The sequence below is a fragment of the Anguilla rostrata genome, chromosome 19 (genome assembly GCF_018555375.3).
Source record: "Anguilla rostrata isolate EN2019 chromosome 19, ASM1855537v3, whole genome shotgun sequence".
In the NCBI taxonomy this organism is placed as follows: domain Eukaryota; kingdom Metazoa; phylum Chordata; class Actinopteri; order Anguilliformes; family Anguillidae; genus Anguilla; species Anguilla rostrata.
This window is the reverse complement of record NC_057951.1, coordinates 16,003,825-16,025,721: the sequence shown is the minus strand read 5'-3', so window position 1 is coordinate 16,025,721 and position 21,897 is coordinate 16,003,825. Positions and strand designations below refer to the sequence as shown.

Here is a 21,897-nt window from a genome sequence, read left to right as displayed (position 1 = left end):
GAAATACATAATACAAAAATCTACATTATAGTCTACTACACTCTACATAGAAAAATATTTTGCATCTTGTGTTTGAGTCCTAATTTATCTCTCGGCACGGTTTAACTCTGAAAAAGCCCTTTGTAGATTAACATAACTCCTGTCAGAACGGCCACTTGCTGACAGTCTTGTGCAACCCAACTCATTACATCATTCACATCCAGTTCATAGTTCGCCTTTCATGCACAATTTCCTCATTGTAACTCATTGCCAGCTCGCTTCGCTGTCTTTCGCAGCCTCGTTTCCTTTTCCCAACGTGTAAAAGACATGGAGAAACTTGGGGTCCGTTTTTAGCAGTGCTGATTTTTTTTAACCGCCCCCTGAACGGGCGATTTTTTAAATAAGATTTTTTATTTTATTTTATTTTATTTTATTTACAATAAAACACGCTATCGACATGCAAGTTTTTAAACCAATGATGTTAAACAGTTTATTTTTTAATAATACTATCGGCCGTGGAAAGTACATTGCTACCATCAGGGATGCAAAACTGATCGTTAGCATGCGGTACTGTTGCGGGAAAAGTCGGGATCTGGGAACGGCAAAAGTCTTAGTAGGTTCCTGGAAAGATTGCAGGAGCGTGTTTGGGGTGCAGAGTGGATTTGCCGTCAGCAGTCGATGTGTGCAGGTCTCTTCGCAAAGCCGTAAACCAGCTGCGGTAGCGGACGCCTATGAGCAGGCTTTCCGTAGCGCACGAGACACTCCTGAAGTCTTCTGGAGCAAAGCCGCAGAAAACATCAGCTGGTTTGAGACCTGGAGACAAACTCTGGATATCGGTAATCCAGTATCACCGAAATGGTGAGACAAAAATATAAGATGCACTAATATGCCGCACATTTAAGTCGCTTATTTCGAACTTTAATTCCAGCTTTATGGAAAAAAAACTATAAAATACTATTTTATTAATTTTATTCTTTCCCAAAATGAAATTGTGTCTATTTGGTCCTTTGCCGATTTGCAGTTTCGTCTTTTCATTTTCCCCTTTATCTCGTCGAATAGTTTTTCGGTAATTCGTAAGCAATTTTGAAAGGTGTCAAAGTTTTGGCTTCTTTGGCAGATTACGGCACGTTAGGTTTAGGTCACATTGACGGCTGGTCTAATGCCCTAACTGTTCTGATGCAGTTCAAATGTTAAATACTCATCCAGATCCCTAAGATTGGACCAAAACTTAAACGGAATAAAATTGAGGGTTGGCAATGGACGCGGGGTCAACTTTGCGCTATATTTTCTCTCCAAAACACACTTGCTATAGATACCAGGTGTGCAAACACTGCATGAATATTGGTGAAAATGCATGTCTTGTTTATAATCTACAGGGTTGAACTGTTTGTCCTATGTGTTTGATGGTCGTGTTTTACAAAGAGAATCTTCTTTAAATTAAAGCTGGTGAGTAAAAACTGCTAGGATTATCAATAAGGTAAATTAAAAGAAATATGATAAACACACAGTGTCACAGGGAACTGGTTTTCACACATTTGTCATAATTAATATACCACAAGCGTGATGCGAAAGTGATGTGGCTTATATTTTTTGTGCTCTAGGTTTGTCGGAGCAAAACTAAATGTTTGCTACAATGCTGTGGACCGGCATGTTGCGAACGGACTTGGGGACCAGACCGCTATTATTCACGATAGTCCAGTTACTGAGACAAAGTGCTTCATCTCGTATAATAAGCTGAAGGAACAGGTAATGACGTGTAGTTTAGCTGTGTGTCCGGCGTCCAATGTGTCCGTATGGAAGAGGCCTAATGTGAATGTTTGTTTATTCTCTGTCTGTGAGAGAACGCAATACTTCCTCCATCAGTTCCTAAGAAATAGACCTGTTGTTCAAGGTAAATTGTTCAAGGTAAATTTATTGTTCAAGGTAAAGATTTATTGTCCTAAGAAATAGATTTATTGTAAAAAGTACATTTGGGAAAACAAACGAACGGGTCTAAATTCACCCTTTTTTAGCGAATCACAAATGTGTTGATTAACTGTGAGTTGGTAGGAAACAGGCTGTGCATTTTAATCAGCAGTCCAGCACAAGGCCTGATTGTATTGCCCAGCCGTGCTGCACACAAAGGCGGTGGTGCCTGCGGTACAAAGTGCGGGCTGCTGGAACCGGTCGTTAAATCTCCTGAGTGCTCTGTGCGATAGAGCACCAGGGTAGAGACTCTTCTCCTGTTTTCCCCCTTGGCCTGTCTTGAGCAAGTTTATTTACAGCAGATTCTACACCAATTCACCTGTCTATATATATATATATAATATATATATATATATATATATATATATATATATATACAGTGGGGTCCAAAAGTCTGAGACCACTAGTCAAGATATTTCTATTTTGCATTTGTTTTGAATGTAATACTAATTCTTTCATTACAAATGATAATATCAGCTTAACAATTTGAGGGTTTTTTGAAAAATGTACATGAACTTCAGAATATCTTCGTATTTGGTATGTCCCCCTTTTGCTTTAATGACAGCATGCACTCGAGCTGGCATGGACTCCACACGTTTGTGCATAACCTGATGACACATGTTATCCCAGCATGATTTGACAATGTTCCAAAGAGCTTCTTGTGATGTTACAGAATGCATGGCTTTCTCAGTCTTTTCTAAGTGCCCCCATAAATGTTCAATGGGGTTGAGGTCAGGTGACTGTGGAGGAAAGTCCATGACAGTCAGGACTCCTTGGACTTCTTTGGTCTTCAAGTAGTTCTTGCAAAGCTTTGAGGTGTGTTTGGGGTCATTATCCTGCTGCAGTATGAATCCTTCTCCACAAAGATGCAAACCAGAGGGTATAGCATGTCTCTGAAGAATGGAGTGGTACTTCTCCTTGGTCAGGGTGTAGTCAATTTGGTGCAGGTGTCCAACTCCAGAGTAGGCAAAACACCCCCAGACTTGAATATTCCCACCACCATGTTTCACTGTGAGTTTGATACACTGCGGTATCATTCTCTCTCCTGTTCGTCTCCTTACATACACCCTTCTGTTATTGCCATAAATCTCAAACTTGGATTCATCAGTAAATAGGACTTTTTTCCAGTCATCCACTGTGAAATGCTGGTATTTATTAGCCCACCCCAAGCGTTTGGCCCTGTTTCCCCTCCTGAGAAGTGGTTTAGAAACTGCTACTCGTCCTCTGAGACCACTACAAGACAGCCTTCTTTTGACAGTACTTTTGCTGATTGGAGTCTTGCGTTCTTTATTTAGCAAATTTTGTATCTGTGATGAAGTTGCTTTTCTATCTCTCAGGGAACTAAGCTTGATGTATTGATCTTCTGATGGTGTGGTCATTTTTGGTCTTCCTGATCGTTTTTTGGATACAACTGATCCAGTTTCTGCAAAGCGTTTTAGAGTTCCATGCACTGCCCTCTTAGAAACCTTTAGTCTAGCCATGATTTGACGCTGAGAAAGCCCCTCTTTGCTTAGAATAACAATTTGACTTCTGACACTTTCACTTAGTTCTGATGCCATGTTTCCCACTATCACAATGCTGCTTAGTGTAAGCAATGATTTGCTGGAAACTTGAGGCACAGCCATATTTATAACAGGTGAACACTGGCTGCAAGTTGAGTTACTTGAACGAGCCTCTGATGAGTAGATCAAATCCACCTGTCATCTGAAGGCATGCTTCAATGGAAGGGATACAACTCAAGGAAATCTGACCTTTTGTACTTTATACAAGTATTTGTATAAATAGTAGTATAATAGTATAAGTATAAATTTGCTTAAATTTGATTGCTGACCTAGAAATAGTGCATAATCTTAAATATTTCTTCTTCATTTTACATGTAATAACTTCTTGTGATTTTAAATGTTTCTGAATCCTCAAACTTTCTGATTATTTCCAGGTTTACGTGAAAATATTATAGATTTTCAATGTGGTCTCAGACTTTTGGACCCCACTGTATATATATAGCTTTTTTGTAAAACGGTCAAAATGTTTTTTTTTGATATTGCAACTTAGTTTTTCTGAAAACATATAATTGTGCCTAAAGCTGAGTACAGGCTGAGAAACTGAGTCTGTTTAAAGTGTTAATGTTGTTCTGTGCTGACTATCACATTCTGCAGAATCACCTTTAACCTTTGACCTCTGCAGTCCACAGTGCACAAGTAACACAACCATAAATTCATTAGACTCGCTGGATTCCAGTCGCCATGTTCTTCCAGTCTCCCTACTGCGGAAGCTTAGGCATCCCAAATGGATGCATCTTCTGTTCATTTAAAGGTGTGACTGAGTAAAACGCTGTGGCAATGGGCGCTCTCTCCTGTAGTGGAGCACAAAGTTGCCCTGTACCTGAGAAGCAGAGGGGAGGGAGGAGCGCTGGAGCAGGTGAGCGTGTAGGGTCTGTGATGATGAAGATGATGTTGGGTCTGCAGTCCCGCATGCTGATGGTGGCCTGGTTAATGGTGCTGGGCTGAGGGGGGAGCGGGGAGGAGCAGGGAGGACCCCCCCCCCACCCCTCCCTTCATCTGTATTATAGTCATGAAAATAAATAGATAAGTAAATGTTACTGATGCACAAATAAATGCAGCTGATTCACAGTGAGATTAATGTGTTTATTTATGAGAGGATAATGCCCCCATGCCCCTGGCCCCTGCCCACAGGTGTCGCGGCTGGCAGGGGTCTTGGTCAGGCAGGGGGTGAGGAAGGGAGACCTGGTGGTGATCTACATGCCCATGGTGCCCCAGGCCATGTTCGCCATGCTGGCCTGTGCCAGGATAGGAGCGACCCACAGCCTCATCTTCGGAGGCTTCGCCTCGAAAGAGCTGTCCGTCCGCATCGACCATGCCAAGGTGCGGTCTGCAGCGCCCCCTACCGTGCTCAGTGTACAGACCAGCAATGGGAAATACCGCAAATATAATAATCGAATGCAATAACAGTCATGGCCACCATATGGTGCATTATATTTCCTATTTCCTATATTTCCTTTCATCTTTTTCTTTTTAATTACACCTAAGCGTTTAGTAACCAGCAAAATTAAAGAGGCTGCATGAAATGCTTCTGAGGGGAAAAATGTAACCGCCGTTATCTGTTGGTTGTTGATAAGACACCAATCAGCACCAAGGTCGTACTACCATGTAATCATGTGATGTGTTTTTGTCAAACACATGGAGTAGTGAGGCCTTGCTGCTGATTGGTCATGTAATGAAGCTGTGCATAGTGCTGTTTGTGTACATGTTGAGGTGTGGAGTTGGCATAGCCTTGCAGGGTGTTGTAAATGCCATTTTGCCTCTCAGCCTAAAATATTGGTGACTGCTACCTTCGGCATCGAACCAGGCAGAAGAGTGGAGTACATCCCTCTGGTGGAGAAAGCCCTGGAGCTCAGCACACACAAACCCCAAAACGTACTCATCTATAACCGCGACAACACGGTAAGACTAATCTATAACCACACCAACACGGTAGGACTAATCTATAACCACACCAACACAGTAAGACTAATCTATAACCACACCAACACAGTAAGACTAATCTATAACCACACCAACACAGTAAGACTAATCTATAACCACACCAACACAGTAAGACTAATCTATAACCACACCAACACAGTAAGACTAATCTATAACCACACCGACACAGTAAGACTAATCTATAACCACACCAACACAGTAAGACTAATCTATAACCACACCAACACAGTAAGACTAATCTATAACCACACCAACACAGTAAGACTAATCTATAACCACACCAACACAGTAAGACTAATCTATAACCACACCGACACAGTAAGACTAAGCTATAACCACACCGACACAGTAAGACTAATCTATAACCACACCAACACAGTAAGACTAATCTATAACCACACCGACACAGTAAGACTAATCTATAACCACACCGACACAGTAAGACTAATCTATAACCACACCGACACAGTAAGACTAAGCTATAACCACACCGACACAGTAAAACTAATCTATAACCACACCGACACAGTAAGACTAAGCTATAACCACACCGACACAGTAAGACTAATCTATAACCACACCAACACAGTAAGACTCTTATCAGTGTTGACCTGTGCTCGGTACGCACCGGCTGATTGGCTCATTTTGAACAGTGTTGACCTGTGCTCAGTACGCACCGGCTGATTGGCTCATTTTGAACAGTGTTGACCTGTGCTCAGTACGCACCGGCTGATTGGCTCATTTTGAACAGGAGAAGGTGAGGAGGCATCCTGGCTTCACTTTGGACTGGGAGGAAGAGCTGGCCTGTGCTCATCCTCATGACTGTGTGCCTGTTCCTGTTGATCACCCACTTTATGTCCTGTACACCTCCGGCACCACGGGGACCCCAAAGGTGATAGCCCTGTCCCCCCTATGAAAAGCACAGGTACCCCAAAGGTGATAGCCCTCTCCCCCCTATGAAAAGCACAGGTACCCCAAAGGTGATAGCCCTCTCCCCCCTATGAAAAGCACAGGTACCCCAAAGGTGATAGCCCTGTCCCCCCTATGAAAAGCACAGGTACCCCAAAGGTGATAGCCCTCTCCCCCCTATGAAAAGCACAGGTACCCCAAAGGTGATAGCCCTGTCACCCCTATGAAAAGCACAGGTACCCCAAAGGTGATAGCCCTGTCCCCCCTATGAAAAGCACAGGTACCCCAAAGGTGATAGCCCTGCCCCCCCTATGAAAAACACAGGGTGCTTCTGTACTGCACTGTGGGGTTGCGGTTGAGCTGTTAAAGAGAACATGGTTAAGTGTGTTCTCCCCAGGGCAGTGTGAGCTCAGGGTGAGTGTGTGTGTTCCCCCCAGGGCAGTGTGAGCTCAGGGTGAGTGTGTGTGTTCTGGTGTGTGTGTGTGTTCTCCCCAGGGCAGTGTGAGCTCAGGTTAAGTGTGTGTGTTCTCCCCAGGGCAGTGTGAGCTCAGGATGAGTGTGTGTGTTCTGGTGTGTGTGTTCTCTCCAGGGCAGTGTGAGCTCAGGGTGAGTGTGTGTGTTCTGGTGTGTGTGTTCTCCCCAGGGCATTGTGCGGGACACGGGTGGCTACACAGTGATGCTGAACTGGACCATGTCGGGGGTGTATGGACTGAGGCCTGGGGAGGTGGGCCATTAAGCTTCCTGTTTGAGCACATGGTTGGTACGGTGAGGAGCGGTGACATTAGCTCACACACTGCCTATTGGGCCCCTGCCCCCACCCCCCCGCCCTCTTTCTCAGGTGTGGTGGGCGGCATCAGACCTGGGCTGGGTGGTTGGTCACTCTTACATCTGTTACGCCCCCCTTCTCCATGGCAACACCACAGTTCTGTATGAGGTAAGCACGTCTCCTCATTTCCTGTATGGATTTACATGGTGTCATCTTTCTGGTCATGATTCTGTGGTCTGGTCTTGCCTTGCCTTCTCAGCTCTAGTTTTTTATAGTCTTCTCACCAAGATCCAGTCTCCTAACTCTGTGGTGTGATGTGGTCTGATCTGGTGTGTGTGTGTGTGTGTGTGTGTGTGTGTGTGTGGGGGGTCTGGTTGGTTCAGTGTCTCATCTGAAGGAAGGTGTTTCCTACGCTGGTTTCTCTTGTGGCAGTCTCTCGCTCAGTGACAGTGAGTCGTTGTGTGGTTTCTGTTGTGGCGGTCTCTCGCTCAGTGACAGTGAGTCGTTGTGTGGTTTCTCTTGTGGCGGTCTCTCGCTCAGTGACAGTGAGTCATTGTGTGGTTTCTCTTGTGGCGGTCTCTCGCTCAGTGACAGTGAGTCGTTGTGTGGTTTCTCTTGTGGCGGTCTCTCGCTCAGTGACAGTGAGTCGTTGTGTGGTTTCTCTTGAGGCGGTCTCTCGCTCAGTCACAGTGAGTCATTGTGTGGTTTTCTTGTGGCGGTCTCTCGCTCAGTGACAGTGAGTCGTTGTGTGGTTTCTCTTGTGGCGGTCTCTCGCTCAGTGACAGTGAGTCGTTGTGTGGTTTCTCTTGTGGCGGTCTCTCGCTCAGTGACAGTGGGTCGTTGTGTGGTTTCTGGTGTGGCGGTCTCTCGCTCAGTGACAGTGAGTCGTTGTGTGGTTTCTCTTGTGGCGGTCTCTCGCTCAGTGACAGTGAGTCATTGTGTGATTCTCCACAGGGTAAGCCCGTGGGCACCCCCGATGCCGGTGCGTTTTTCCGCGTGCTGTCGGAGCACGCCGTGACCGCCATGTTCACCGCTCCCACTGCCATACGGGCCATCCGCCAAATAGACCCCCAGGCCTCCGCTCAGACCCGCTATCCACGCCCCAGGTACACCTGACCCTGAACCCCCACCTACAACCCAGATACACCTGCCCCTAAACCCCCACGTACAACCCAGATACACCTGTCCCTGAATGCCTCCCACAACCAGCTGCTGGTGTGTGGTTGTCAGGTGACTAAGCCTCCGGCTGCTTATTGGTGTGTGGTTGAGAGGTGACTTAGCCTCTGGTTTCTGATTGGTCTGTCCTCCAGGATGCGAACCCTGTTCCTGGCAGGCGAGCGTTGTGACGTGGAAACTCTGGACTGGGCTAAGAGGAGCTTTGGGGTGCCTGTGCTGGACCACTGGTGGCAGACTGGTGAGCGAGTCAGGATTAGGGTTAGGGTTTTTAACCTTCCCCAGGCTGGGACTGGCTGTATTTCTCATTGCATGTTTCTCCTGTTCTCTGCTGACAGAGTCCGGATCTGCCATTACGGCCACCTGTATTGGCCTTGGGAACTCTCTGTCGCCCCCTCCTGGGCAAGCAGGCAAGCCTGTACCAGGGTACAATGGTGAGTGCAGTGCTTCACAGGAACTATGGCAGCCATTTCCTGCCACAAACAATTAGCAAGCAACCACATCCAACTTACATTATCTTTTATTTTGAATAATCTTTTTTATCCAAATACACAACAAGGATGGGTTGAACTTTAAAAGGGTTGCATAAAATGCACAGAGCTTAATCTGCAGGAACAGTTTATTGCATAAGGAATGACTGTTGGAGCTGAGTATGTCAGCAGTATGTGAGTGCAGGTAGATAAAACAGAGCTATAGCTGTGAGCTCTGAATGACATACAGGAGTGACTTACAAATCAACGATTATAGCACTGCAAAAACAAAAGCATTCAGTCATCAGTCATTTTAATGACTATTCACTTATGATTATTCATTGCAGTCTACCTTTTGTCACTTGGCATTGGTGTAAGAATAGTTTTTATAATGTTGCAAATCCCGGTGCCATATGGTGTTATGGAAGGTGACATCACTCGTAAAAGAGCTGCAGCCAGACGCGCTGCCTTCTATGAACCTGTTAACCTACAGAGCTGCTCCTGCTCTTTCAGTCACTGTGATCGACGATGACATGCAGGAAGTGAAACCGAGGACTCTGGGAAATATTGTCATAAGGTACAATATCATGGTGTGTGTGTGTGTGTGTGCATGTGTGATTTTCATGCCCCCACCTATGATATATATATAAACTGTCTTCAAACCATTGAGTTATCCTGGAGATTTTGAACTGCTGGGAGACTGCGCACCTTTTCCATCAGAAAGAGGACAGATCATCATCATCTCTCTCTTTATTTCCCATGATTCACCAGGCTCCCCCTGCCTCCGGGGTCAGCTCTGTCTCTCTGGCAGAACCATCAGCTGTTTGAGAAACTCTACTTCACCAAGTTCCCTGTATGTACATCCCTCCATTCTGCCCAGTCCACTTTCATGTGTTCTGCCACAGAGTTTTCAGAGAAAGCAGCTCAAAGAGTGTTACAGTTTGTAGTCCTGAAACCCGGAAGTAAGTTCGCATTTTTGTGCAATGGGGTCCCTTGTCAGATTTCCAATGCATTTTCCCCTGACATTTCGCCGAAAATGAGGTCTGTGGTGAACGTACGCCTAAGAGAGCTTCTACGAGATAAATTGCACCCATTACTACCACCGCCGCGAATTTCGAAGCAGGTATGTGCTTTTAAAAGTAAGCTGCTATATTGAAACTACAACAACAGTCGCTTTCTGGCAACCGCCACTCTAGTTTCCATACTAGCCCGTCTGCACGCGACAACCGTTGTAGTTTCAACAGAGCAATTTGTTAGCAACTTACTTTTTTTAAGCACATAACGACTTCGAAATTTACGTCTGAGATATTTAAGAATGTAATTTATCTAGTAGAACAAAACGTGAAACTGTCTTTGGCATACGTTAACCACAGATCTTATTTTCGACAGAAAACTAAATGTCTATGAGAAGAATGAATTGGAAATTTGCCGAGGGATCCCATAGCGGAAGTAACTCCCGAGTTGGCCTACAAAAATACGTAATCACTGTAACACTCTATTAACGCCCTCCTGTGGGCGATTGTGAGAATACACTATAAAGGCGAATAGGTGGTGAACGCAACTGAATGATATGAAACGGACGTAACCGCTTGCTTCTCTTGCCGAAGTTTCAGCGACCAATGCGTCCAGTGCCCCGAAACATTCAGATTCCCATCGGCTAACTAGGTTAACAGTCATTGTTACCTTATCCCATAATACATATAAGAAAAAATCACGTGTGATTTTACTCGAACGTTTATAACCAAGTTATAGCCAGTTGTATGAAGGAGCCATTTGGGTTTCTGCAACTCTCCGCTTCTGTAGTTCTAAGCTATAACGCCTAAATTCAGGGTTGAGATTTAATAGGTGTAATATATCTACTTTATTATAGAGAAACCTTCTGCGACATACTTTAACCACAGACCTTATTTTCGACAGAAAACGAAATGCTTATGAGAAATGAATTGGAAATTTGCCGAGGGAACCCATAGCGGAAGTAACTCCCAAGTTGGCCTACAAAAATACGTAATCACTGTAACACTCTATTAACGCCCTCCTGTGGGCGATTGTGAGAATACATTATTAACATGGTGACTAGGTATATGAGCGCCCTCCTGTGGGAGATTGTGAGAATACACTATAAACACGGTGACCAAGTCTATTTGCGCCCTCCTGTGGGAGATTGTGAGAATACACTATACAGGCGAATAGGTGGTGAACGCAACTGAATGATATGAAACGGACGTAACCGCTTGCTTCTCTTGCCGAAGTTTCAGCGACCAAATGGCGTCCAGTGCCCCGAACGTCAGTTTCCCCATCGGCTAAACTAAGGGGTTAACAGTCATTATGTTAACCCAGTTATACCCATAATACACATAAGAATAAACATCAGTAAAATGAAGTTTTACTCGACACGATTATAACCAAGTTCTAGCCCAGTTGTATGAGCGCCCTCCTGTGGATGGTTGTGAGAATACACAATAAACATGGTGACTAGGTGTATTAGCGCCCTCCTGTGGGAGATTGTGAGAATACACTATTACGGTCTATTCATGGAAAAAACATTTTTCTGTTCCTAATCTAAATTTAATTTCGGAATTATGGGCGTTAAAATGTTCTGTTTTTTTGTGTCAGGAGATTATTCTTTTTTTTGTTATAAAAATATACAAGTAATTGCTTAAATTTACAATGGTTTTTCCTAAACCGTATTTTTACGTCAGTACAGTAAGTTTGTGAAGTAACTGTTTTGTGGTAATACTGCGTCCACTAGTGGTGTTAGTAAAGAAGCTATCGATTCATTGTTTGAAACATGAACGTTACTGATGTGTTGTATTTATGCAGTGCGCAGTATTATCTGAACTCAGTGGAGTGTATGTTTGGTTTTAATCCACATCCACACTTTGTCATCTCTCCGTAGGGATATTATGACACTATGGATGCGGGCTTTGTGGATGAGGAAGGTTATTTGTATGTTATGTCCAGATCTGATGATGTCATCAACGTGGCTGGCCACAGGCTGTCGGCAGGGGCTCTGGAGGAGGTGCCTGTTCAAATTTTAAATGTGTCATTTTTATTTGACGTGTGTCAATTCAGAGAAGAGTAAGTGCGCTTCTGAACTCACCCCAAACCTGAGGGTGGAGGTTAAATGGCTGGGTGTGCTAGCTGTGGGCTTGTACAGGTGTGATATCAGGTGTGTAGTTGTGCTGCATGTGTGATAATCAGGTGTGTGTTTGTGCTACAGGTGTGATGTCAAGTGTGATACTCATGTGTATGTTTGTGTTACAGGTGTGATATCAGGTGTGATTTGTGCTGCAGGTGTGATATCAGGTGTGATTTGTGCTGCAGGTGTTACACGTGTGATTTGTGCTGCAGGTGTTTCAGGTGTGATTTGTGTTGCAGGCCATCCTGCAGCACCCTGCAGTCGGGGACTGTGCGGTGGTGGGACTGGAGGACTCTCTGAAGGGCCACATTCCCCTGGCTCTCTGTGTGCTGAAAAAAGGTGGGAAACATCAAACACACTGGAATCTGCTGTCTGTATACAAAGAAACCTGTGTGTGTGTGTTTGTGCGTGGTACAGTTTGTATATGTAATGCGCATGATACTGTATGTAATATGCAGTGTTTCCCAGGTGTGTAATGTGTGTATGATCCGCTACTGTGTGTCTGTGTGCAGGTGTGCAATGTGTAATGTGTGTATGATGTGCGTCTGTGTGCAGGTGTGTAATGTGTGTATGATGTGCGTCTGTGTGCAGGTGTGCAATGTGTGTAATGTGGTGCAGTGTGAGTGGTCCATGTGTGGTCTGTGTGCAGATGTCTGTGTGTTGTGTGAGGTGTGATGGTAGAGTGTCTGTGTGTAGGTGTGTAATGTGTGTATGATGTGCGTCTGTGTGTAGGTGTGTAATGTGTGTATGATGTGCGTCTGTGTGTAGGTGTGTAATGTGTGTATGATGTGCGTCTGTGTGCAGGTGTGTAATGTGTGTATGATGTGCGTCTGTGTGCAGGTGTGCAGCAGGACCCTGAGGACATTGTGGCGGGCGTTGTCAGGCTGGTCAGAGACAGCATCGGGCCGGTGGCAGCGTTCCGGAGGGTGCTGTTCATTGGGAGCCTCCCCAAAACTCGCTCTGGAAAAATCCCCCGTTCTACCCTCTCCGACCTGGTGAACAGGAAGCCCTATAAGGTTAACTTCCTGCTCGTATCCAAGCAACAACTGACCTTTAGGATGAGTCACAGTCACCTACTGAATCCTTTTATTTTATTTAACCTTCATTTAACCAGGAACAACCCTCTGAGATGGAAATCTCTTTTCTAAGGGGGACCTGAGATGAGGGTGGGGTGTACAGGGGAGCTGGGGAGAGCACAATCACCCCCCCCCCCGAAAGCAATGTGTGCTCCCTTTAGCGCTAAAGCTGACGCACTTCTTCTCCATCTCTCTCTGATCGCCCAGATCACTCCCACCATCGAGGATGCAGAGGTGTTCAAGGCCATCGAGAAGACTGTGAGGGAGAGGCTGTGATTGGCCCAGCCCAAGCCCCCCCGGAGAGACCAGATCTGCAGAGAGGGTTAGGGTTAGCCCCACCACCGAGAGGGCCGAACGTGTATTCAGAAATGTGGAGGGAAAGCATCAAATTCAAAACACGGAGTACATCTTATTGGGAAAGGCATGGTTTTACAGACTGTGAAACTGGACTGGCGTGACTGAGGCGTGTAAAGGCACAGAAGCCGTGTGCCTCTAATGTGCAGCAAGGGATGTGGGTTACAGTACGATTACACTAAATTTGCATGATCGCTTACTATCGATCATATCAATGAATGAAAAGCAATATGATGATGAATGAAAAGCAATATGATGATAAATGAAAGAAGAGCACTTGAGTCTGAAATCCTCATTAAGACCAATGTGAGCCCTGCTATATTGTGTGTGTGTGTCCAAACACTTCCTGTTAGTATTGGAATTTTTGGACATTGAAGCCTCTTACTGATACTTTTTCAGATCCAGTGTGCCCGTTTATCGCAGAGATAAGTGGGGAAGGGGTGCATATCTGTACCCAGTGGAAGCTGGGTTTTTATTTCTCTCAGTGGTGTATTTTATAAATGGGTGTACGGTGTATTGGCCGTTTATATTCACTAAATCTGACCATTTCAAATGTGCCACATCACTTTGAAATAGCTTTTTTAACAGTTTACAAATAAAAACCATTCCATACCAACACTGTGGTCAGCTAGTTATATACAAAGTAAAGGATTCTTTGTAGCATATTTTAATTTGATTTGTATAAAATAGTAAAAAATGCTTAACTTTTCTTTTAGACCCGGTGTGCATAAGGGTTTCCTTGTTTCCTAAGTTGAGAATCCCAGGTTAACGGACATGGGCTGTGAGCTACAGAAGCCAAAGGCAAATCCTCTAAAGCACTTCAATCAAACATCCACTTATAGAGGCTGGTCTTTATTATGCTTGTGAGTAAAATGTGCATTTATGTTAAACTTAAAAAGGATTATTAAGGTGATGATGCCAGTACGTCAACTGCTGCAAAATCTGTGCCAACTAAAAAAGCCAAACTATTCAGTCCAAATGCATCTGATGGACCTGTGTCTATGCCCTATGATAGTAGGAATCCTGTTTAAATGTAGCATTTATAGCTGGGTCTGAAGGGCTCATCAGCCCTGGATTAACCTTAGAAAGAGGCTTTTCCATGTAAATCTTGCATCATAGGTACCTGCATCCTAAGTATTGCTAATTAGGCTCTTCAAACTGGGGAGCTCCCATTGGCTCTGCCCTTGTAAAACCACCTTTAAAGAACAGTACCCAAGACCCATTTGTTCTTAACAATTTTAGAGGACTCGGAAATATTGTCATAAGGTACAATATCATGGTGTGTGTGTGTGTGTGTGTGTGTGCATGTGTGATTTTCATGCCCCCACCTATGATATATATATAAACTGTCTTCAAACCATTGAGTTATCCTGGAGATTTTGAAAACTGCTGGGAGACTGCGCACCTTTGCCATCAGAAAGAGGACAGTTCATCATCATCTCTCTCTTTATTTCCCATGATTCACCAGGCTCCCCCTGCCTCCGGGGTCAGCTCTGTTTCTCTAGCAGAACCATCAGCTGTTTGAGAAACTACTTCACCAAGTTCCCTGTATGTACATCCCTCCATTCTGCCCAGTCCACTTTCATGTGTTCTGCCACAGAGTTTTCAGAGAAAGCAGCTCAAAGAGTGTTACAGTTTGTAGTCCTGAAACCCGGAAGTAAGTTCGCATTTTTGTGCAATGGGTTCCCTTGTCAGATTTCCAATGCATTTTCCCCTGACATTTCGCCGAAAATGAGGTCTGTGGTGAACGTACGCCTAAGAGAGCTTCTACGAGATAAATTGCACCCATTACTACCACCGCCGCGAATTTCGAAGCAGGTATGTGCTTTTAAAAATAAGCTGCTATATTGAAACTACAACAACAGTCGCTATCTGGCAACCGCCACTCTAGTTTCCATACTAGCCCGTCTGCACGCGACAACCGTTGTAGTTTCAACAGAGCAATTTGTTAGCAACTTATTTTTTTTTAAGCACATAACGACTTCGAAATTTACGTCTGAGATATTTAAGAATGTAATTTATCTAGTAGAACAAAACGTGAAACTGTCTTTGGCATACGTTAACCACAGACCTTATTTTCGACAGAAAACTAAATGTCTATGAGAAGAATGAATTGGAAATTTGCCGAGGGAACCCATAGCGGAAGTAACTCCCGAGTTGGCCTACAAAAATACGTAATCACTGTAACACTCTATTAACGCCCTCCTGTGGGCGATTGTAAGAATACATTATGAACATGGTGACTAGGTATATGAGCGCCCTCCTGTGGGAGATTGTGAGAATACACCATAAACACGGTGACCAAGTCTATTTGCGCCCTCCTGTGGGATATTGTGAGAATACACTATAAAGGCGAATAGGTGGTGAACGCAACTGAATGATATGAAACGGACGTAACCGCTTGCTTCTCTTGCCGAAGTTTCAGCGACTAAATGGCGTCCAGTGCCCCGAACGTCAGTTTCCCCATCGGCTAAACTAAGGGGTTAACAGTCATATTGTTAACCCAGTTATACCCATAATACATATACGAATAAAAATCAATGTGTGATTTTACTCGGCACGATTTATAACCAAGTTCTAGCCCAGTTGTACTGATGGGACGCCATATTGGTTTCTGCAACTCCTCCCGCTTCTGTAGTTCTAAGCTATTAACGCCTAAATTCACGGTTGAGATGTTAATGGGTGTAATATATCTACTTTATTTATAGAGAAACCTTCTGCGACATACTTTAACCACAGACCTTATTTTCGACAGAAAATGAAATGCTTATGAGAAATGAATTGGAAATTTGCCGAGGGAACCCATAGCGGAAGTAACTCCCGAGTTGGCCTACAAAAATACGTAATCACTGTAACACTCTATTAACGCCCTCCTGTGGGCGATTGTGAGAATACACAATAAACGCGGCGACTAAGTCTATTTGCGCCCTCCTGTGGGAGATTGTGAGAATACACCATAAACACGGTGACCAAGTCTATTTGCGCCCTCCTGTGGGAGATTGTGAGAATACAAAATAAACGGGACTAGTTATTGCGCCCTCCTGTGGGAGATTGTGAGAATACACCATAAACACGGGACAAGTCTATTTGCGCCCTCCTGTGGGGATTGTGAGAATACACCATAACAGGTGACCAGTTATTGCGCCCTCCTGTGGAGATTGTGAGAATACACCATAAACACGGTGACCAAGTCTATTTGCGCCTCTGTGGGATATTGTGAGAATACACTATAAGGCGATAGGTGGTGAACGCAACTGAATGATATGAAACGGACGTAACCGCTTGCTTCTCTTGCCGAAGTTTCAGCGACTAAATGGCGTCGTGCCCGAACGTCATTTCCCCATCGGCTAACTAAGGGTTAACAGTCATTTGTTAACCCAGTTATACCCATAATACATATACGAATAAAAATCAATGTGTGATTTTACTCGGCACGATTTATAACCAAGTTCTAGCCCAGTTGTACTGATGGGACGCCATATTGGTTTCTGCAACTCCTCCCGCTTCTGTAGTTCTAAGCTATTAACGCCTAAATTCACGGTTGAGATGTTAATGGGTGTATATATCTACTTATTTATAGAGAACCTCTGCGACATACTTTAACCACAGACCTATTTCGACAGAAAATGAAATGCTATGAGAATGAATGGAAATTTGCCGAGGGAACCCATAGCGGAAGTACTCCCGAGTTGGCCTACAAAATACGTAATCCTGTAACCTCTATTAACGCCCTCCTGTGGGCGATGTGAGAATACACAATAAACGCGGCGACTAAGTCTATTTGCGCCCTCCTGTGGAGATTGTGAGAATACACATAAACACGGTGACCAAGTCTATTTGCGCCCTCCTGTGGGGATTTGAGAATACAAATAAACGGGGACTAAGTTTTTGCGCCCTCCTGTGGGAGATTGTGAGAATACACATAAACCGGTGACCAAGTCTATTTGCGCCTCCTGTGGGATTGTGAGAATACACATAAACGGTGACAGTTATGGCCCCTCCTGTGGGAGATTGTGAGAATACACCATAAAACGGTGACCAAGTCTATTTGCGCCCTCCTGTGGATATTGGAGAATACACTATAAGCGAATAGGTGGTGACGCACTGATGATATGAAACGGACGTAACCGCTGCTTCTCTTGCGAAGTTTCAGCGACTAAATGGCGTCCAGTGCCCGAACGTCAGTTTCCCCATCGGCTAAACTAAGGGGTTAACAGTCATATTGTTAACCCAGTTATACCCATAATACATATACGAATAAAAATCAATGTGTGATTTTACTCGGCACGATTTATAACCAAGTTCTAGCCCAGTTGTACTGATGGGACGCCATATTGGTTTCTGCAACTCCTCCCGCTTCTGTAGTTCTAAGCTATTAACGCCTAAATTCACGGTTGAGATGTTAATGGGTGTAATATATCTACTTTATTTATAGAGAAACCTTCTGCGACATACTTTAACCACAGACCTTATTTTCGACAGAAAATGAAATGCTTATGAGAAATGAATTGGAAATTTGCCGAGGGAACCCATAGCGGAAGTAACTCCCGAGTTGGCCTACAAAAATACGTAATCACTGTAACACTCTATTAACGCCCTCCTGTGGGCGATTGTGAGAATACACAATAAACGCGGCGACTAAGTCTATTTGCGCCCTCCTGTGGACGATTGTGAGAATACACTATAAACACGGTGACCAAGTCTATTTGCGCCCTCCTGTGGGAGATTATGAGAATACAAAATAAACGCGGCGACTAAGTCTATTTGCGCCCTCCTGTGGGAGATTGTGAGAATACACCATAAACACGGTGACCAAGTCTATTTGCGCCCTCCTGTGGGCGATTGTGAGAATACACTATAAACATGGTGACTAGGTGTATGAGCGCCCTCCTGTGGGAGATTGTGAGAATACACAATAAACGCGGCGACTAAGTCTATTTGCGCCCTCCTGTGGGAGATTGTGAGAATACACCATAAACACGGTGACCAAGTCTATTTGCGCCCTCCTGTGGGCGATTGTGAGAATACATTATAAACATGGTGACTAGGTATATGAGCGCCCTCCTGTGGGGGATTGTGAGAATACACTATAAAGGCGAATAGGTGGTGAACGCAACTGAATGATATGAAACGGACGTAACCGCTTGCTTCTCTTGCCGAAGTTTCAGCGACCAAATGGCGTCCAGTGCCCCGAACGTCAGTTTCCCCATCGGCTAAACTAAGGGGTTAACAGTCATATTGTTAACCCAGTTATACCCATAATACATACAAGAATAAACATCAGTAAAATGAAGTTTTACGCGACACGATTATAACCAAGTTCTAGCCAAGTTGTATGAGCGCCCTCCTGTGGATGGTTGTGAGAATACACTATTACGGTCTATTCATGGAAAAACACTTTTCTGTTCCTAATCTAAATTTAATTTCGGAAGTATGGGCGTTAAAGTGTTTTGTTTTTTTGTGTCAGGAGATTATTCTTTTTTTTGTTATAAAAATGTAATTGCTTAAATTTACAACGGTTTTTCCTAAACCGTATTTTTACGTCAGTACAGTAAGTTTGTGAAGTAACTGTTTTGTGGTAATACTGCGTCCACTAGTGGTGTTAGTAAAGAAGCTATCGATTCATTGTTTGAAACATGAACGTTACTGATGTGTTGTATTTATGCAGTGCGCAGTATTATCTGAACTCAGTGGAGTGTATGTTTGGTTTTAATCCACATCCACACTTTGTCATCTCTCCGTAGGGATATTATGACACTATGGATGCGGGCTTTGTGGATGAGGAAGGTTATTTGTATGTTATGTCCAGATCTGATGATGTCATCAACGTGGCTGGCCACAGGCTGTCGGCAGGGGCTCTGGAGGAGGTGCCTGTTCAAATTTTAAATGTGTCATTTTTATTTGACGTGTGTCAATTCAGAGAAGAGTAAGTGCGCTTCTGAACTCACCCCAAACCTGAGGGTGGAGGTTAAATGGCTGGGTGTGCTAGCTGTGGGCTTGTACAGGTGTGATATCAGGTGTGTAGTTGTGCTGCATGTGTGATAATCAGGTGTGTGTTTGTGCTACAGGTGTGATGTCAAGTGTGATACTCATGTGTATGTTTGTGTTACAGGTGTGATATCAGGTGTGATTTGTGCTGCAGGTGTGATATCAGGTGTGATTTGTGCTGCAGGTGTTACACATGTGATTTGTGCTGCAGGTGTTTCAGGTGTGATTTGTGTTGCAGGCCATCCTGCAGCACCCTGCAGTCGGGGACTGTGCGGTGGTGGGACTGGAGGACTCTCTGAAGGGCCACATTCCCCTGGCTCTCTGTGTGCTGAAAAAAGGTGGGAAACATCAAACACACTGGAATCTGCTGTCTGTATACAAAGAAACCTGTGTGTGTGTGTGTGTTTGTGCGTGGTACAGTTTGTATATGTAATGCGCATGATACTGTATGTAATATGCAGTCTTTCCCAGGTGTGTAATGTGTGTATGATCCGCTACTGTGTGTCTGTGTGCAGGTGTGTAATGTGTGTATGATGTGCGTCTGTGTGTAGGTGTGTAATGTGTGCAGGTGTGTAATGTGGTCCTGTGTGGGTCTGTGTGCAGGTGTGTAATGTGTGTATGATCCAGTGTGCCCGTTTATCGCAGAGATAAGTGGGGAAGGGGTGCATATCTGTACCCAGTGGAAGCTGGGTTTTTATTTCTCTCAGTGGTGTATTTTATAAATGGGTGTACGGTGTATTGGCCGTTTATATTCACTAAATCTGACCATTTCAAATGTGCCACATCACTTTGAAATAGCTTTTTTAACAGTTTACAAATAAAAACCATTCCATACCAACACTGTGGTCAGCTAGTTATATACAAAGTAAAGGATTCTTTGTAGCATATTTTAATTTGATTTGTATAAAATAGTAAAAAATGCTTAACTTTTCTTTTAGACCCGGTGTGCATAAGGGTTTCCTTGTTTCCTAAGTTGAAAATCCGAGGTTAACGGACATGGGCTGTGAGCTACAGAAGCCAAAGGCAAATCCTGTAAAGCACTTCAATCAAACATCCACTTATAGAGGCTGGTCTTTATTATGCTTGTGAGTAAAATGGATTATTAAGGTGATGATGCCAGTATGTCAACTGCTGCAAAATCTTTGCCAACTAAAAAAGCCAAACTATTCAGTCCAAATGCATCTGATGGACCTGTGTCTATGCCCTATGATAGTAGGAATCCTGTTTAAATGTAGCATTTATAGCTGGGTCTGAAGGGCTCATCAGCCCTGGATTAACCTTAGACAGAGGCTTTTCCATGTAAATCTTGCATCATAGGTACCTGCATCCTAAGTATTGCTAATTAGGCTCTTCAAACTGGGGAGCTCCCATTGGCTCTGCCCTTGTAAAACCACCTTTAAAGAACAGTACCCAAGACCCATTTGTTCTTAACAATTTTAGAACTGAAATTTTCTCTGTGCTCTGATAATCTGAGATATCAATCTGATGGTTTCATGTAATCATGATTTACAAGGCATTCAAATTCATGCACATCTCTGAGAGCAGCTGAATGCGTTCCTTTATTTACCCTTTTTATTTATCTGTAAGGGACCATGTGCAATTACAGCATACATTTCTACAGCTGAAATCTCATGCATCATTGCAGATAAAGCAAAAAAAAGGTCCCTTGGTGGGTGTACAACAATAACACTCATCATATACACAGCACAGTGTCACCAAAAAATACTGCAATACCTAAGACACTGGAAAGGTCATAAAAGAAATCACAGAATTGGTCAAATTGAGCATCGCTGAAGTACAAAACACAGTTGCTGTTTTAGGGGCTTGCTGTAGAGAGTCTTGCTGTTTTACTAGCTGTAGAGTTACTCAGCTAGCTGATGACATCTTGGTTTCTGTTGTTGTACACATTGCTTCTACCAAAACAAGTTTTAGTTTCATGCGACTGGTATGAATTACAGTAGAATGCACACACAAAAACAGCAGTTATTTAATAAGTGATCATTAATGTGGATTTGATATCCAACTGGCACCATCCAGGGGCTCCTATTGCTATGTCCCATTCCGTCACACACGGCTACCTTCTCCAGATAACATAATTGGGGCATCTTACGCATGATTGGCTGACAAGAAGGGCTGTGGCCGGTAACACAGTGCAATGAGGTTCCTGTTTATTTTGTTACTGCGCTCCAGTCGAAGCACTTCAGCTGCAGCCCAGACCTGTTTCGCTGGACACAGCACTGCTCCAGGACCCCAGAAGGTTGGGAAGCCATTTCTCTCCTGACACCTTGTGGCAGGCTGTGGTACTGCAGTCATAAGACACACCTGCAGGTTACCTGATTGTGTTGCAGTACTGGAACTCCAAATGGTGCTTGTGGAAGATGCAGAACAGGGACTAGTGAAGGGACTAGTTAGAGCAGGCCAAGTAAATCAATTCTATTAAACAGTTTTCCAACAATACCGCTCAGACAACAACATAAACTGTGCAACTAAAATATATGACAAGCACTGATCTCGCCATTTCACTGATCTCCCCATTAGTCTTTAGGGATGATTTTGACTATGGTTTGTGTGTGCT

The 21,897-nt window shown here is 44.1% G+C and overlaps 1 protein-coding gene across 2 annotated transcripts; it reads left to right on the top strand.

Annotated features, from left to right (window-relative positions):
• The first annotated feature begins 225 nt into the window (after positions 1 to 225).
• Positions 226 to 13,950, top strand: acss3 (acyl-CoA synthetase short chain family member 3). 2 transcript variants are annotated; one of them, XM_064318549.1, is made up of 16 exons: positions 227 to 837; positions 1,581 to 1,725; positions 4,638 to 4,826; positions 5,271 to 5,405; positions 6,199 to 6,339; positions 7,000 to 7,080; positions 7,195 to 7,290; positions 8,077 to 8,228; positions 8,433 to 8,536; positions 8,634 to 8,729; positions 9,279 to 9,342; positions 9,537 to 9,618; positions 11,662 to 11,784; positions 12,144 to 12,243; positions 12,745 to 12,920; positions 13,188 to 13,950. In XM_064318549.1, the coding sequence occupies exons 1-16, from the start codon at positions 437 to 439 to the stop codon at positions 13,254 to 13,256; spliced, it is 2,154 nt and encodes a 717-aa protein (XP_064174619.1). In that variant the 5' UTR covers positions 227 to 436; the 3' UTR covers positions 13,257 to 13,950. The 2 variants fall into 2 exon arrangements, 1 of the variants encoding a protein (XP_064174619.1); XR_010327279.1 differs by lacking the exon at positions 13,188 to 13,950 and having other exon boundaries at positions 226 to 837; positions 11,662 to 12,059; positions 12,090 to 12,243; positions 12,745 to 12,794.
• The last annotated feature ends 7,947 nt before the right edge of the window (positions 13,951 to 21,897 follow it).